General features: G+C 42.7%; 2 protein-coding genes across 2 annotated transcripts in view; both read left to right on the top strand.

Moving 5' to 3' along the window:
- Positions 1-14,175, top strand: part of LOC117042994 — a 54,109-nt gene extending 39,934 nt beyond the window's left edge. Inside the window, 3 exon segments of the mRNA XM_033142616.1 lie at positions 10,974-10,992; positions 12,606-12,960; positions 13,213-14,175. Of these exon segments, the coding sequence (XP_032998507.1) occupies positions 10,974-10,992; positions 12,606-12,960; positions 13,213-14,175 (1,337 nt within the window).
- LOC117042205 (oocyte zinc finger protein XlCOF6-like) overlaps positions 1-16,710 on the top strand; it is a gene marked incomplete at its 3' end in the record, with an annotated part of 67,856 nt that extends 51,146 nt beyond the window's left edge. Inside the window, exons 3-4 of the mRNA XM_033141729.1 lie at positions 14,460-16,392; positions 16,541-16,710. Coding sequence (XP_032997620.1) covers positions 14,460-16,392; positions 16,541-16,710 — 2,103 coding nt within the window. The remainder of the gene's footprint in view (positions 1-14,459; positions 16,393-16,540) is intronic.
- Between the last annotated feature and the right edge of the window lie 1,719 nt (positions 16,711-18,429).

Below are 18,429 nucleotides of genomic sequence, written 5' to 3'. Positions count from 1 at the left end.
GATCCGGCCCATGGCCGGATAACCTTGCCGACTCCTGGGATAGACATTCAGTTGTAGTGGAAATCATAATAACCATCCAAAGACTCTGAGGAGTAAAAGCTGTAAGAGTGGATACTCTACTGGCCATCAATTAACTCAACGAAGAGAAATGTTTTAGAAGGAGGGTGGAATCTGCTTTGGCTATTGTGAAACGCTTTTTAGAGTGTAGAACCTGTTTCTCTCCAAGTTGACACTTTCTTTCACATCAGTAACAGGAAATCAATCTTAAATTCATGCAGTGTATGTGAGCTTTTGTTGTTTGTATGTAATGTTGTCTAGACATATATTTAAAGTAATGAAGGTAACATTTCACAATAGTAAGCATAATATAATATTTAATCTAATGTTAAAAGGGAGGAGGAGTGTGTGAGCAGGAGCGTAGCAAGGGGGGGGCGTAGGGGGCTGTCCGACCCAGGTTCCATAATGGAGGGGGTGACAAATTATCAAGGAACAATTACTGCCCTACTAGGGCTGTTCATAAAAAACTTTTTTTTTAAATGCCTGCTCCAAAGGTCTTGTCTTACTATACTAGAGATTATATAGCTATATATGAAATTTCATGCATATCGGTTAATATCTTGACCCTCCTCCACCAAAACAGCTGTTTACTTGGCTGTTTTCCTATGTCGTGAAGGCTGAAATTTCAGTTCAGTGGAGAACTTACTGTTCCCAACCCTAACCCTGTGGAAAGCCATCTAATTAGACTTTAATTTGATTCTGAGATGTTTTTAGGAGGTAATTTAATTATTGTTTAATTTAATACCAATGTTATGTATCTGATGTTTGCCACCCTGAGCCCGACTTTGGCTGGGGAGGGCGGGATATAAATAAAAGTTTTATTATTATTATTACTTTTTATTATTCCTGTGTAAGAAAATATGAAATAACATAAAACCATTTTTGCAGGGGGGGAATCAATTGGGGGGGGGGTGACAAGAAACTTTCCGCACTGGGTACCACCTCACCTTCCTATGCCTCGGGGGGGGGGGGGGTTGACAATTATTATATTTTTTGCCCCGGTTACCAATTTACCTTGCTGCGCCCCTGTGTGTGTCTGCAGTGTTGCTTCTGAATGAGGATGGACTGAGAGTGAGCTGGTTTTGGTGTTTGGTAGGAGTTGGAAATGTTCGTATCTGGAGATGGAGAGTTGCACAAAGTGGAGCTGAGACTGGGGGTGTCACTTTGGAAGCAGAGTTGGATTAATATTGTAGCAACAGCAGCATAGCCCCCCCCCCTGTTATAATTGCCATAATGGAACAATGAAGACCCTCATCTATTCTTTTGGTATATAGATATATTGTGCATAGATATATTTGGTGGCAGGAGAAATAAAACGGGTATTTAGTGGCATAACCAGGAAAGGCTCTGTTCCCAGCTGCACGTCTTGCATGAGGAGGGAAGGGGGCACAGGGAAGAAGGGGCCGTTCCAGAGCATCTCAAAGCAATGTGCGGGGGGGGGGGGGGCACGGTGACACAAGTGTGTGTAGAATGCTGTCCCCAAAAAGGCACAGGGGAGAGACAATATGGATGAGCGTAATGTGGAAGGAGGTTCAGGCCGGTCCCCAACCGAGATTGCTAAGGGTCAACTTCCTCCAAATCCACCAGCAGGAGCCACCTCTGGGCCCTGAGGGTGGGAAGCCTCCCTCCACCTTGGCAAGTGGACATGCTCCTAGGAAGTCCTCCTGCCAGCAGATCACAATGGGTATTATTGAAGGGCTTCTGGTTTGCTTCTGATCTGAATGGCGGTGTGATCTGTGTTATCTTAACAAAGGCAACCGTTTTGTGGCTGTTGTCCAACCTGTTGCTGCATGTGCCCCAATCCATAAAACAGTGTTGGGGAGGCTGTGTCTAAGTCCACACCGTTCTTTTTTGGTGGGGAGGACATAGTTGTCCCCAGGTGACTGCTCAGAGTCCCTGTAGGGCTGCTTTGGGAGGGAGGGAAGCACTCTTCTCTGGTTCCTCTCAGGCAGCAAATGTCTTCTGCTCCCCCCTCCCTCAAGGCTGCCTCGATCTCATCGCTGCAAAAAGGGAAGAGCCCTTCTAAAACAGAGCTTTTCCTCTTTCTTTTCCCCCTTTGCAAAAAAAGCTGCAAAACATTTAGCTGATCCTCAAAAAACCAGGGCTTTTCCCTTTGCAAAAAAGCTGCAAAACTTTTAGTTCACCCTCAAAAAAACAGGGTTTTTCTCTTTGTAAAAAAAGTTGCTAAACTTTTAGCTGATCCTCAAAAAAACGGCTTTCAAAGGAGAAAAACCAGGGAAAAAAATTTCTGGGTTTCCTCTGAAAATGAGGTGCGCCCTTTGGTCCGGTGCGCCCTATGGTCCGGTGCGCCCTATGGAGTGAAAAATGCGGTATTAGAAAAAATACATGAATTTGGGCAGGTATCACATTTTAAATTGAATAAAAATAAGACTAAACTCTTAGTAAATAATGTTTCAGAGGAAGACAAAAAGGAGATGCAGCATAAGACATGTGCGTGTGTTAAATATTTGGGAATATGGTTGACAGCTAAGAATATTAATGTATTTCAAGATAACTGAAAAATTATGTAAACAAAATTCCTTCCAGTAGCACCTTAGAGACCAAATAAGTTTGTTATTGGTATGAGCTTTCGTGTGCATGCATACTTCTTCAGATAACACGGAAACAGAAATCACCAGACCCTTAAAAAGGTAAAGGGACCCCTGACCATTAGGTCCAGTCGTGTCCGACTCTGCGGTTGCGGCGCTCATCTCGCGCTACTGGCCGAGGGAACCACCGTACAGCTTCTGGGTCATGTGGCCAGCATGACAAAGCCGCTTCTGGCGAAACAGAGCAGCGCACGGAAACGGCATTTACCTTCCCACCAGAGCGGTACCTATTTATCTACTTGCACTTTGACATGCTTTCGAACTGCTAGGTGGGCAGGAGCACGGACCGAGCAACGGGCGCTCACCCTGTTGCAGGGATTTGAACCACCAACCTTCTGATCAGCAAGCCCTAGGCTCTGTGGTTCAACCCACAGCGCCACCCGTGTCACCACCAGACCCTTATTTGGACAGAAATAAAAAGGATTTTAGAAATTTGCAGAAGGATGAATTTATCATTATATCTCAAGATTTATCTGGAGAGGGAAGAAACCAAGAATAAAACATAAATTACTAATAAATGTCAAAGATAGAGGAGGTTTCTCTCTACCAGATTTAAGATTATATTATGAAGCATCTTGCATTTGCTGAATCCAGGATTGGATAACTTTAAAATATGTAGATTTGTTAGATTTGGAAGGTCATGATAAAAGTTTGGGAGAAATACAAAGACTTCGTAGAACAGAAAACACCATGATGGCTCAACATCATTGAAAAAAATGAACATAAGGACAAGCTGGCCGACATATAGAGCTGTTAACAGAAATGGGTAATCAATTTAAAGGTTTTGAAGATGTTGGAGAAAACGAAACAGGCTGTTAAATATTTTCAATTAAATGAAACTTTTAAAAATGATAAAAAGAAAGGATTTAGTTGTGATGTATCAAAGTTTCAGAGAGAAATAGTAGAAGATAGTACAAAATTACTGTCAAAAACGTACAATCTGCTTTTGGAGTAGGACACCAAAGAGGAATAGGACAAATGTGTTATGATAAAATGGGCAAAACATCTGGAACATAATAGACAGGAAAGGCTTTGAAAGATAGATACGAAATTTACTGCATGTACTTTGCTGAAAGAGAATTATGTGAAAATGATGTACCGGTGGTACCTAACCCCAGTCAAATTAGCAAAAATATATAGAACAAGATCTAGTAAGTGTTGAAAATGTAAAGAAACAGAGGGTACGTTTTATCATATGTGGTGGAAATGTAAGGTTGTCAAAATAAATTGTGAAATGATTAAGAATGAATTGGAAAAAATGTTTAAAGTAACCTTTGTTTAAAAACCAAAAGCCTTTTTATTAGGTATTGTAGGATCAAAGGTTCCAAAAGACCAGAATAAATTGATGGCTGCCTGGATACTGTTAGCCCAAAGATGGAAAGAGGAAGAAGTCCCAACCAAAGAAGATTGGCAAACCAAGTTAATGGACTATGCTGAAATGGCGAAACTAACTGGAAAGCTCAGAAATCAAGATGACAAGAAATTTAAAAAAGAATGGGAAATGTTAATTATATATTTGCAAAAGTATTGTAAACAGTTTGATATATTGGCAGGATTTTAAGAACACATGTAATGGTAGAGATAGTATAGAAAATTTGCGGCGGGGGGGGGAAGTACTTGGAGTAGAAATGTTATGCAGTTGAAAAGGAAATCTGAAGAACCAGGGGAGGGGCAGGGAGGGAAGTCACGGGATTCGGAGAATCCTATGTTATGGATTTGATATTGTTTTTGTGTATGTTTTTCTTTTTTTGTTTTTGTTAATTGCTTTGACTTTTGTTACTCTTGTAGAAAATTGAATAAAAATATTATAAAAAAATAAAGAAAAACTTTTATCTAAAATGTACAACTGCACAAGGAAGTCATGGAGGAGAATTACTCAACAAATACCTCCATGATGATGATGATGATGGTGGCATTAAGATTGTGTCAAAGGTATCCTTTTTTTTGGAGATGCATTTGATTAGACATCAATGGTATGTGAGGCGTTCTGATAGATAAAGCAATGGTCCATATGTTATTAATCCAAGCCTCTATTGTTTGTGAACAGAGAGCAAATTAATTCTTTAGATTGAAGCCTAGAATATGGGGTCAAATATTGTTATATTAAGGCAAATGCTGTATGAGTACGGATAGATTGTTTAGTGATTTTAGCGGTCAGATAAAAAACTTTCCCCCAGAAGGTGTGGACCACGGTACACTCCCACCAAACGTGAAAATAGGAATCCGAGACCTTCTGCATGCAAAGCAACTACTCTACCACTGAGCTGCACTCCCCCCACCCCATAACTTTCTCCATCAGCTCCCTCTTTTTACAAAAGGTTTTGTTGTTGTTGTTCAGTCGTGTGCGACTCCTTGTGACCCCATGGACCAGAGCACGCCAGGCACGCCTATCCTTCACTGCCTCCCGCAGTTTGGCCAAACTCATGTTAGTATCTTCGAGAACACTGTCCAACCATCTCATCCTCTGCCGTCCCCTTCTCCTTGTGCCCTCCATCTTTCCCAACATCAGGGTCTTTCCCAGGGAGTCTTCTCTTCTCATGAGGTGGCCAAAGTACTGGAGCCTCAACTTCAGGATCTGTCCTTCTAGTGAGCACTCAGGTCCAATTTCCTTGAGATTGGATATGTTTGATCTTTTTGCAGTCCATGGGACTCTCAAGAGTCTCCTGCAGCAACATAATTCAAAAGCATCAATTCTTCGGCGATCAGCCTTCTTTATGGTCCAGCTCTCACTTCGTACATTACTTCTGGGAAAACCATCGCTTTAACTAGACGGACCTTTTTCGGCAAGGTGATGTCTCTGCTTTTTAAGATGCTGTCTAGGTTTGTCATTGCTTTCCTCCCAAGAAGCAGGCGTCTCTTAATTTCGTGACTGCTGTCCCCATATTAAAAGACGCCTGCTTCTTGGGAGGAAAGCAATGTAATGACAAGGGACCAGCCTTTAGGGTTGTCTTAAGTTCCTGCTCTAAACCCCTTTCCCGGGAAGAGGCTTTTCAGAAATTGGGGGGTGGGGGGTCGTCTTTCGCTGGCGCTGCCAGGAATTGAACGCACGAATTTCTCACTAAATAAATGGGAATATGGAGCTTGCTGGCTGGGAATTTCTGTTTGCAGGGAGGGGGAGGGGGATCTCCTCCCTCTCCCCCTCCCTCTGAGTCAATGAGCTCCGCTTCCTAGAGAGGCAGGAAGTTTTTTTTGGGGGGGGGGAGACTATTTGGAGGGTAGGGGTCTCCATCCTCATTCCCGGAAGAGAAGCGGACTTGGAGAAGAGGAGAAAGAGGTGCCGCATATTGGGGGGTTATTTGGAGTTGGGGGTGGGAGAAGGATTTGCTTTCCCTCTTTCTGAATCCACAAACAGGGCGGCTGGGAAAGGAGGCGGGAGGATTGGGGGGGGGGAGGAAAGCAGGGAGGGGCTCCGTCCTTTAACTGTAGGGATCGGGGCGGGGGGGGGGGCTGGATGCAGGCAAAGACTGGAGGAATTAAAGAAATGTCTCCGCCCGCAAAGATTTTGATGTTGTTTGCTAAAGCCCCCCCACCCCCCGAAATCTGCTGCTGAAGCCCCTGCCTCAGTGGGGCGCAGATCAGGAGGGCAAGCAGGGGAGAGGAAGTGGAAGCAGCTGGAGAACAGAGTCACGTCTGGATTGGGAGAGAGGGAGGAGATTTCGAGTTGGGGGGGGGGTGAGAGATGGACAATGTCAAGGGAAATCGGGAGCTTCCGTAGTAAGAAAGAGGCTAAGGAAGGGGGAGCCCCCCCCCCAGCTCCTCTTTCAGAAATCCTAGTCTGGGAGGCTGAGGTTGCTTTGGCACAAAGGAAAGAGCCTTGTTGGGTTTCCCATGTTGGCGGGTGCAGTTGGGGGGGGGTTGCTGTGCTGCTTTTGTTCCCCAATACTGGAGGAAAGAGGTGCATTTTCAATTTCCTGAAGCATGAAAAAGCACCTCATCAGTTTTCCTCCTGCTTGGCATGGGAAATGGGCCCAGGGATGGCAGGATTTGAAGCTGATCAAGGTCTAAGGAGCCATTTTAAAAGCTTCAAGGCAAAGCCTGGAGGAATTAAAGAAATGCCCCCTCCCCAGCTGCAATTGAAGGAAAGGGGGGGAAGGAGATTAATCTCTCCCCCTTGCGCATATTTTGGTGCTGTTTCTTTCCAAGAAGAGGGTTCTCCAGATATCCTCTTGGGACTTTGTCGGAAGGAGAATCAAAGCACCCAGGGGTGGGAGATCTGGCCTGTCTTGCAGGATTGGCCCAGCGCAGAGGTGCTGAGGGACTTTCTCTGCCGGTGCTGCCAGCCTCAATCCTGCCTGGCCTCGTCCCCATCCAGGTTGCCAGGAGGACCTTATAATACTGTATGTAGGTGATCCAAAGCCCACCACCTGGGCAATACTCACACAAGAACCCAGCAAGGTGTGACAGGATGAGAGCCTGATTCATGTTTGGAATAGGGGTGGACACCATTATCGAGCCTGAGGGCCACATTCGCTCCTGAGCAGCCTTCCAGGGGCCACTTTCCATTGATGGGTAGGGCCAGAGGACAGAGTTGGTGGAGCTATGGAGCTGACTCTGAGCTTTGCCCAGGAGCTTCCTGCCTTCCAGGGATTTTTTCCAGCCACACAAAAGCCCCCACCCCCACCCCCCCCCCCGGAGGCAGCCGAGAAGCTTTGGAAAGAGGGTGTGGCACTGGGGAAATTCTTGGGGAAGAGAGAGATGACTTGAGGGCCAATTCAGCCCCTGGGTCTGAGGTTTCCCCACCCTGCAGTTTGGTTGCTGGGCTTACACCAGGGAGACCCAGTCTCACATCCCCATGCTCAGGAGGGACGCCCTGTGGCCAGTTTGGACCCCCTGATTATTTCTCCTCCTGTCCTTCCTCACAGTGTAAGGAAGATAACAGGGTACACACACGAACACAAACACACAGGTTCCTAAGAGGAAGGACTAGGGGGCCATAAGCCACTGAACTTCATATTTCTGTCCGCTAAGCTACAATCCATGTTAGTGCATTTATTGTTGTTGTTGTTCAGTCGTGTCCGACTCTTCGTGACCCCATGGACCAGAGCACGCCAGGCACCCCTATCCTCCACTGCCTCCCGCAGTTTGGCCAAACTCATGTTAGTAGCTTCGAGAACACTGTCCAACCATCTCATCCTCTGTCGTCCCCTTCTCCTTGTGCCCTCCATCTTCCCCAACATCAGGGTCTTTTCTAGGGAGTCTTCTCTTCTCATGAGGTGGCCAAAGTACTGGAGCCTCAACTTCAGGATCTGCCCTTCCAGTGAGCACTCAGGGCTGATTTCTTTAAGGATGGATAAGTTTTATCTTTTTGCAGTCCATGGGACTCTCAAGAGTCTCCTCCAGCACCATAATTCAAATGTTATTTTTTTTAAATCTTTTTATTCATTTTTTGATACAAGCATCGACCACAAAAAACACAAACCATAAAAACCATAACAACAATAATAACACAGATTGACAATTCAAATTTAAATACACTGATATACCTCTGACTACACCTTTTTTTTTACAACACTATTTCCCCACCTCTCTCGCCCCCCTCTACCTCCCACCTCTGTCCGCCTTATCACTTAAATATTCATTCCAGATTTCTTCATATTTCTCCATTCTTAATTTGCGACGGCATGCAATTCGTTCATATGTAGCTAATCTGTCCATATTATCAATCCATGTGCTCAATTGAATCTTTTTACGGCTTTTCCAATTCATCAAAACAAGTTTTTTTGCTTCTAATATAGCACGGTATATCCATTTTTTTTGACCCCCTGAAGTCTCCCACGTTTCCAGAATATAATTTAGAATTAAATTCAGTTCCCCTAAATGACAATTCCTTTTTATTACTCTTGCTATAAATATCCTCACCTCACACCAAAATGATCTTATCATCGAGCAATTAAACAACATATGTACTAAGTTCGCCATTTTACTCCCACATCTCCAGCAATTGTCTACACTTGTTATTTTCTTCTGGTATAGTTTTGCTGGGGTCCAGTGGACTCTAAATATTATTTTCTGTTGAATAAGTCTTAGTCTTAAATCCATAGAGGCTATTTCTATTGAGTTTATACTTGACTCCCATATATCATTAGTTATCTGTACCCCTAACTCTTCACTCCATTTTTGTCTATCATATTCTAGATCATATTTCTTCCTATCAAGTAGGATTTTATATAGTGCAAGTGTAGAGTTTTTTGTTTTTGTTGCAGAGATTAAATCTTGTAGCAGCATAGGTGTTTCCGATGCTGCTATAGCGTCAGGGCCAAACTGCCTTTCCAACAAATGTTTCAATTGGATGTATTGCCATTGCATTTCACTAGTTAATCCATACTTTACTTGCAAAGTCTTATATTCCACAAATTTATAATTTTCATCAATTAATTGATTCAATGTCAAAATACCTTTTTTCATCCAATTTTGCCAAATTATTACTTGCTTTCCAATTTTTAATTTTGGGTTGGCCCATATTGTTAATTTCTCATGCTGATAGGGGTCATCCTTATTATTTTTATTTATATTCATCCAAATTTTTATAGGTGCTTTAATAGTCTCCAGGATAATAGGATATTTCATAAAATTGGAGCCGAGTTTAGTCCACCCTACAAGAGGTTCAAAGAAACTATATTCGAGAGAAGCCCAAATGGGATTCTTGTTAGTTCTCCAATAATTAGTCTTACTCAGCAAGTAAGCCTGGTGACATGATTCCAGATTTGGGAGCCCAAAGCCGCCTTCCTTTGTTGGGAGTTGCATTTTATGTAGTGATATTCTTGGTGGCTTTGTGCCCCACAGACACGATCTAAATAGTTGATTTTTTTTTTTTTGGAAGTATAATTTGGGAATATATATTGGTAATCCTCTAAGAATGTATAGAAGCTTTGGAACAACATTCATTTTGAGGACATTAACCTTTCCCCAAAGGGAAAGGTTCAGCGGTCCCCACCTTTCAATATCAAAAGAAATTTCATTTATAATTTGATTCAAATTTAATTTTACAATTTGGTCTATATCAGATGAAATGATTATACCCAAATATTTAATAGAGTCTTTGCACATCCGAAATTGATGGTTTCTATATACTATAGCCCTTGGCCCTATTCGTAAAATCTCTGATTTTGTCCAATTTATGGAGTATTCTGATATTTTGCCAAAGGCTTTTATTTTCTCCATAATTTTTGGAATTGTATCTTCTGGTTTTGTAATAAATAAAAGGATATCATCGGCAAATAATACAATTTTGTAATTATCTTTGTTGTGCTTTACACCCTTGATATGCTCATCCTGAATTATTGCTCTTGTTAATGGTTCCAAGCATAGATTAAATAATAAAGGAGAAAGAGGACATCCTTGTCTCGTTCCTCGCTTTAAGCTGATCAGATTCACAATTCTTCCATTTGTAATAATCCGGGACGTTGGGTTTTTATAAATCATTTTAATCCAATTACAGTATTCTATAGGGAAACCAAATTTACGTAACACAAAGCCTATAAATTCTTTATATATTCTGTCAAAAGCCTTTTCTGCGTCTAATGACAATATCATAAATTCCTCTTCATCTTTGTTTAAATTTATCAAATCTATTGTTAATCTGATATTATCTGTAGCTTGTCTTGTTTTTATAAAACCTGATTGATAATTAGGTATCAAATCTTGAATAACATTTTGTAGTTTTCCAGCCAATATTGCGTTCAAAATCTTTGCATCAACATTCATTAATGATATTGGTCTATAATTTGCACATTTAGTAGGGCCTTTGTTTAGTTTTGGTATAATTATTATTAAAGCTTCATTAAATGTTGTAGCTGATATACCTTTGTCAGCTATTTCCTCATAGACTTCAAGAAGTCTGGGGACTAATAGATTTTTGAATATTTTATACCATTCTATAGGAAAGCCATCTGGTCCAGGTGATTTTCTATTCCCCATTTTTTTCTGTTGCATTCTCAATATCTGATATATGTTATGTTATGTTATGTTAGTGCATAGAGTGCTCTAAATATTTCCATCTGATCAGCTTGGATGCAGCTTCTGCACCCTGGTGCCCTACAGATATTGCTTTTCTTCCAACGGCAAATTCTGCCCATAATTTAGGAGTTTGTCTTATTTTCTTTATTCTAAAAGTATCAAAGGGTCAGAAACTGGTTTCCTGGATGGCTGTTCGAAGGAAAGGAAAAGCGAGGTCTGCAGAGGTACTGACCGTAATGCTTTTTGTGAAGCTTCATTAAGAGTTTGGGATTTGATCCTAGAACTTTACAAACCAGAGCTGAATGTCCCCTAAAGACTGAGGCAGCTTATAGTATTGTAAAGTTCCTGTAGAAAGGATTACATCCTTCCAGTTCTCTGCTTTTGTAATTAGAATGTATGTGTATTAGTTTATTTGTATTGATATTTGTAATGTGTATCAGGTATGCTATCTGTGTAAATGTATCCCACCCTAATTAAATCCATCTTTCTGTGAACCACCCTGAGACTTCCGGGTATAGGACGGTATATAAATTTAATTAATAATAATAATAATAATAATTTCTTCATTGTTTTCCTTAAAGAGCTGCTCCCTGCATTGAGGTGCATCTTCTCAACAGCTGAGAGATTCCCAGAAGTGGCCGAGTTTACGCCTCCTCTTCCTCTGAATCGCCTATAGGCAGCGCAATGGCCTCTCATACACCCTCTGAACAGTCTCTTCTTATCACTGGAGTGGAAAGAAGAGCCAGCCAGCTTCCTCAGGTAGCAAACGAGCAACGGGAGCAGGGAGGAGGGAAAAGGCACAGATGGGACCACCCAGCCTCCCTCTGTGTTGAGTGGGGATGATGGGGATCTAAGAGAAGCTCTGTCTTCTTCCTCTTCTTCCAGGCCCTCTTGTGTTTGAGGTCAGGCCTGCGGAGGATTGGAGTTGGGGGGGGGAGCTGGGAACTACCACGCAGCATTGAAAAAGTGCAAGAAAAAAATCATGAGGGTAAAATAAGGAACGCTGTAACACCCAATCAGAAACAGACCAATCGCAGAACAGAATTGCCGTCTACCAGCAAAAAAAAAAAGAGAGTAAAAAACAGTTCCGGATGCCTGCAGTAGCATGGGGAGGAGCGGGAGCACAAATGGAAAAAACAACAAAACCACAGTGCCGATATTGCCGATAGTGCGAGTGCCAGCCGTGAGGGCTCCGTGTGCCCACTGTGCACGCGTGCCATTGGTTCGCCACCGATGCTCTAGGGCTCAGTGTTATTTGGGAGTTGGTTTAACTGGATCTTAAGGGCTCTTGAGAAATTTCCCAGGGATTATGATTGGTATCCTGACCATAACACTATAAATCTAAGGTGCCCACACTCAGCAGGTGGTCAAGGATTATTGTGCAGAGTATTAAGAACTTCATGATGAACTTAGGACCCTGATGAATAGTGAGCAGGTTCAGGGACATAGAGCAGCTCCCTTTCCTGTGAGAAACCACTTTTTATAAAAAGTAAACCCCACAGTTCAACCATATTCTGAGATAATGCTGGTTCATAAATGATTATTAAGGGTTATGAAAGGCTGATGATGCATTACCCTTATTTAACATTATTTCATTTGCCTTTCCTAAAAATTTGGAACAAATGGAGGACAAGAGAGAATGTATGAGATGATTGATGTGTGTAATATTCCTCTGTTCTCTTCCTAGAAAACAAATATGATTTTCTCCTCGTTCCCCTGGTCGAAAGAAGACAATGGAGAAGACAGTCAAAATTCTGGTGGGCCATGTTCAATAGGAATAACGAAGAAACCATTTAAATACATGGAGTGTAAAAAGAGAGAGGATAAACAATTTGAAAGCATGGAGTGTGGAAAGAGCTTCACTGACAGAGGAACACTTAGAAAACATCACTTAGGAACACTTAGAAAACATCAACAAACAGGAGAGAAACCATTTAAATGTATTGAGCGTGGAAAGAGCTTCAGTCACAGTGGAAGGCTTAGAATTCATCAACGGACTCACACAGGGGAGAAACCATTTAAATGCATAGAGTGTGGAAAGAGCTTCAGTCAGAATGGACACCTTAGAATTCATCAACGGACTCACACGGGGGAAAAACTATTTAAATGCATGGAGTGTGGAAAGAGCTTCAGTCGGAGTGGAACACTGAGAAAACATCAACAAACTCACACAGGAGAGAAACCATTTAAATGTACTGAGTGTGGAAAGAGCTTCACTGAGAGAGGACAACTTGCAATTCATCAACGGACTCACACGGGGGAGAAACCATTTAAATGCATGGAGTGTGGAAAGAGCTTCACTGAGAGTGGAACACTTAGAATTCATCAACGGACTCACATGGGGGAGAAACCATTTAAATGCATGGAGTGTGGAAAGAGCTTCACTGAGAGTGGAACACTTAGAATTCATCAATGGACTCACATGGGGGAGAAACCATTTAAATGCATGGAGTGTGGAAAGAGCTTCATTCACAGTGGAACATTAAGAAAACATCAACGGACTCACAGGCGGGAGAAACCATTTAAATGCATGGAGTGTGGAAAGAGCTACAGTCAGAGTGGATACCTTAGAATTCATCAACGGATTCACACGGGGGAGAAACCATTTAAATGCATGGAGTGTGGAAATAGCTTCACTGAAAGTGGAACACTTAGAATTCATCAACGGACTCACACCGGGGAGAAACCATTTAAATGCATGGAGTGTGGAAAGAGCTACAGTCAGAAAGGAAACCTTAGAATTCATCAACGGACTCACACGGGGGAGAAACCATTTAAATGCATGGAGTGTGGAAAGAGCTTCATTCACAGTGGAACACTTAGAAAACATCAACAAACTCACACAGGAGAGAAACCATTTAAATGTACTGAGTGTGGAAAGAGCTTCACTGAGAGAGGAAAACTTAGAAAACATCAACGGACTCACACAGGAGAGAAACCATTTAAATGTATTGAGTGTGGGAAGAGCTTCAGTCACAGTGGAAGGCTTAGAATTCATCAACGGACTCACACAGGGGAGAAACCATTTAAATGCATGGAGTGTGGAAAGAGCTTCAGTCAGAATGGACACCTTAGAATTCATCAACGGACTCACACGGGGGAGAAACCATTTAAATGCATGGAGTGTGGAAAGAGCTTCACTGAGAGTGGAACATTTAGAATTCATCAACGGACTCACACGGGGGAGAAACCATTTAAATGCATGGAGTGTGGAAAGAGCTTTAGTCACAGTGGAAAACTTAGAATTCATCAACGGACTCACACGGGGGAGAAACCATTTAAATGTACTGAGTGTGGAAAGAGCTTCACTGAGAGAGGAAAACTTGCAATTCATCAACGGACTCACACGGGGGAGAAACCATTTAAATGCATGGAGTGTGGAAAGAGCTTCATTCACAGTGGAACACTTAGAAAACATCAACAAACTCACACAGGAGAGAAACCATTTCCCAGGGATTATGATTGGTATCCAGACCCTAACACTATAAATCCAAGGTGCCCACACTCAGCAGGGGGTCGAGGATTATTGTGCCGAGTATTAAGAACTTCATGATGAACTTAGGACCCTGATGAATAGTGAGCAGGTTCAGGGACATAAAGCAGCTCCCTTTCCTGTGAGAAACCACTTTTTATAAAAAGTAAACCCCCACAGTTCAACCATATTCTGAGATAATGCTGGTTCATTGACGATTATTAAGGGTTATGAAAGGCTGATGATGCATTACCATTATTTACCATTATTTCATTTGCCTTTCCTAAAAATATGGAAGAAATGGAGGACAAGAGAGAATGTATGAGATGATTGATGTGTGTAATATTCCTCTGTTCTCTTCCTAGAAAACAAATATGATTTTCTCCCCGTTCCCCTGGTCGAAAGAAGACAATGGAGAAGACAGTCAAAATTCTGGTGGGCCATGTTCAATAGGAATAACGAAGAAACCATATAAATACATGGAGTGTGAAAAGAGAGAGGATAAACAATTTGAAAGCATGGAGTGTGGAAAGTGTGGAAAGAGCTTCACTGACAGAGGAACACTTAGAAAACATCAACAAACTCACACAGGAGAGAAACCATTTAAATGCATGGAGTGTGGAAAGAGCTTCACTGAGTGTGGAACACTTAGAATTCATCAACGGATTCACACGGGGGAGAAACCATTTAAATGCATGGAGTGTGGAAAGAGCTTCATTCGCAGTGGAACACTTAGAATTCATCAACGGATTCACACGGGGGAGAAACCATTTAAATGCATGGAGTGTGGAAAGAGCTTCACTGAGAGTGGAACACTTAGAATTCATCAACGGACTCACACGAGGGAGAAACCATTTAAATGCATGGAGTGTGGAAAGAGCTTCATTCACAGTGGAAAACTTAGAATTCATCAACGGACTCACACGGGGGAGAAACCATTTAAATGCCTGGAGTGTGGAAAGAGCTACAGTCAGAATGGACACCTTAGAATTCATCAACGGACTCACACGGGGGAGAAACCATTTAAATGCATGGAGTGTGGAAAGAGCTTCACTGAGTGTGGAACACTTAGAATTCATCAACGGATTCACACGGGGGAGAAACCATTTAAATGCATGGAGTGTGGAAAGAGCTTCACTGAGAGTGGAACACTTAGAATTCATCAACGGACTCACACGGGGGAGAAACCATTTAAATGCATGGAGTGTGGAAAGAGCTTCATTCACAGTGGAAAACTTAGAATTCATCAACGGACTCACACGGGGGAGAAACCATTTAAATGCATGGAGTGTGGAAAGAGCTTCACTGAGAGAGGAAAACTTGCAATTCATCAACGGACTCACACGGGGGAGAAACCATTTAAATGCATGGAGTGTTCAAAGTGCTTTTGTCGGTGTGGAGAACTTAGAATTCATCAACGGACTCACACGGGGGAGAAACCATTTAAATGCATGGAGTGTGGAAAGAGCTTCATTCACAGTGGAACACTTAGAAAACATCAACAAACTCACATAGGAGAGAAACCATATAAATGTACTGAGTGTGGAAAGAGCTTCACTGAGAGAGGAAAACTTGCAATTCATCAACGGACTCACACGGGGGAGAAACCATTTAAATGCATGGAGTGTGGAAAGAGCTTCACTGAGAGTGGAACACTTAGAATTCATCAATGGACTCACATGGGGGAGAAACCATTTAAATGCATGGAGTGTGGAAAGAGCTTCAGTCAGAATGGAAACCTTAGAATTCATCAACGGACTCACACAGGGGAGAAACCTTTTAAATGCATGGAGTGTGGAAATAGCTTCACTGAGAGTGGAACACTTAGAATTCATCAACGGACTCACACCGGGGAGAAACCATTTAAATGCATGGAGTGTGGAAAGAGCTTCACTGAGAGTGGAAACCTTAGAATTCATCAACGGACTCACACCGGGGAGAAACCATTTAAATGCATGGAGTGTGGAAAGAGCTTCACTGAGAGTGGAAACCTTAGAATTCATCAACGGACTCACACAGGGGAGAAACCATTTAAATGCATGGAGTGTGGAAAGAGCTACAGTCAGAATGGACACCTTAGAATTCATCAACGGACTCACACAGGGGAGAAACCATTCAAATGCATGGAGTGTGGAAAGAGCTTCACTGAGAATGGACACCTTAGAATTCATCAACGGACTCACACAGGGGAGAAACCATTTAAATGCATGGAGTGTGGAAAGTGCTTTTGTCAGAGTGGAGAACTTAGAATTCATCAACGGACTCACACGGGGGAGAAACCATTTCAATGCATGGAGTGTGGAAAGTGCTACAGTCAGAGTGGAACACTAAGAAAACATCAACGGACTCACAGGGGAGACACCATTTAAATGTATGGTGTGTGGAAAGACCTTCAGTCACTATGGAACACTAAGAAAACATCAACGGACTCACACAAGGGAGAAAGCATTTCTATGCATGGAGTGTGGAAAGAGCTACAGTCAGAATGGACACCTTAGAATTCATCAACGGACTCACACGGGGGAGAAACCCTTTAAATGCATGGAGTGTGTAAAGAGCTTCAGTCGGAGTGGACGTCTTACAAAACATCAACAAACTCATACAGGGGAGAAACCATATAAGTGCTAGGGAAGTGGATAGAGCAGAGGTCAGCAACCTCTGACCCATGGGCCAGAAGCGGCCCAGGAAGGCGGTTTTACCAGCCCACGAGCCGTTCGCCAACCAAGCCGTCCGCTCAGCAAGCCCCCCGTGCATGGCGCTGGAAATTTTGTCTGCGAATGTCCAGACGCAGAAAATCGCTTCTGCGCGGGCATGATTTTTGGCGTCTGGGCATGCGCAGAAGTGATTTCCGGCGCCACGGCATGCTCAGAGCAGAATACAGTGGTACTATTACTTCCCTTGATCTAGACGCTATACTCCTATTGATGCAGCCCAGAATTGCGTTGGCTTTTTTAGCTGCTGCATCACACTGTTGACTCATGTCAAGTTTATGGTCTACCAAGACTCCTAGATCCTTTTCACATGTACTGCTCTCAAGCCAGGTGTCACCCATCCTGTATTTGTGCCTTTCATTTTTTTTGCCCAAGTGTAGTACTTTACATTTATCCCTGTTAAAATTCATCTTGTTTGCTTTGGCCCAGTTCTCTAATCTGTTAAGGTCATTTTGAAGTGTGATCCTGTCCTCAGGGGTATTAGCCACCCCTCCCAATTTGGTGTCATCTGCAAACTTGATCAGGATGCTCTCAAGCCCATCATCCAAGTCATTGATAAAGATGTTGAATAAGACTGGGCCCAAGACAGAACCCTGTGGCACCCCACTAGTCACTTCTCTCCAGGATGAAGAGGAGCCGTTAATGAGTACCCTTTGTGTTCGGTCAGTCAGCCAGTTACAAATCCACTGAATGGTAGCCTTGTCCAGCCCACATTTTACCAGCTTCTTTACAAGAACATCATGGGGCACCTTGTCAAAGGCCTTGCTGAAATCAAGATAGGCTACATCCACAGCGTTCCCTTCATCTACCAGGCTTGTAATTCTGTCAAAAAATGAGATCAGATTGGTCTGACATGACTTATTTTTCAGAAACCCATGCTGACTTTTAGTGATCACAGCGTTCCTTTCTAGGTGCTCACAGACCGTTTGCTTAATGATCTGCTCTAGAATCTTTCCTGGTATTGATGTCAGGCTGACTGGGCGTTAATTGTTTGGGTCTTCTCTTTCCCCCTTTTTGAAAATAGGGACAACATTTGCCCTCTTCCAGTCTGCTGGCACTTCGCCTGTTCTCCAGGAATTCTCAAAGATTACTGCCAGTGGTTCTGAAATCACCTCTGCCAGTTCTTTTAATACTCTTGGATGTAGTTCATCTGGCCCTGGAGACTTGAATACATCTAAACTAGCCAAGTTTTCTTGTATTGCCTCCTTACTTATTCTGGGCTGTGTTTCCCCTGCTGAATCATCTGCTCCATATTCTTCAGGTTGGGCATTGTTTTCTTTTTTGGAGAAGACCGAGGCAAAGAAGGCATTGAGGAGTTCTGCCCTTTCTCTATCTCCTGTTCGCATTTCACCATCTTCTCCTCTAAGTGACCCCACTGTTTCATTGTTCTTCCTTTTGCTACGGACATACCCATAAAAGCCCTTTTTGTTGCTTTTAACCTCTCTAGCAAGCCTGAGTTCATTCTGTGCTTTAGCTTTTCTGACTTTGTCTCTACACGTGCTGGCTATTTGTTTGAATTCCTCTCTGGTGATTTCCCCCTTTTTCCATTTTTTGTACATATCCCTTTTAAATCTTAAATCAGTTAAAAGTTCTTTAGATAGCCACCCTGGCTTCTTTAGGCACC

This window comes from Lacerta agilis, chromosome 2 (assembly GCF_009819535.1).
Source record: "Lacerta agilis isolate rLacAgi1 chromosome 2, rLacAgi1.pri, whole genome shotgun sequence".
In the NCBI taxonomy this organism is placed as follows: Eukaryota; Metazoa; Chordata; class Lepidosauria; order Squamata; family Lacertidae; genus Lacerta; species Lacerta agilis.
Note: the sequence above shows the minus strand (reverse complement) of the source record. Positions and strands in the feature narration are given on the sequence as shown.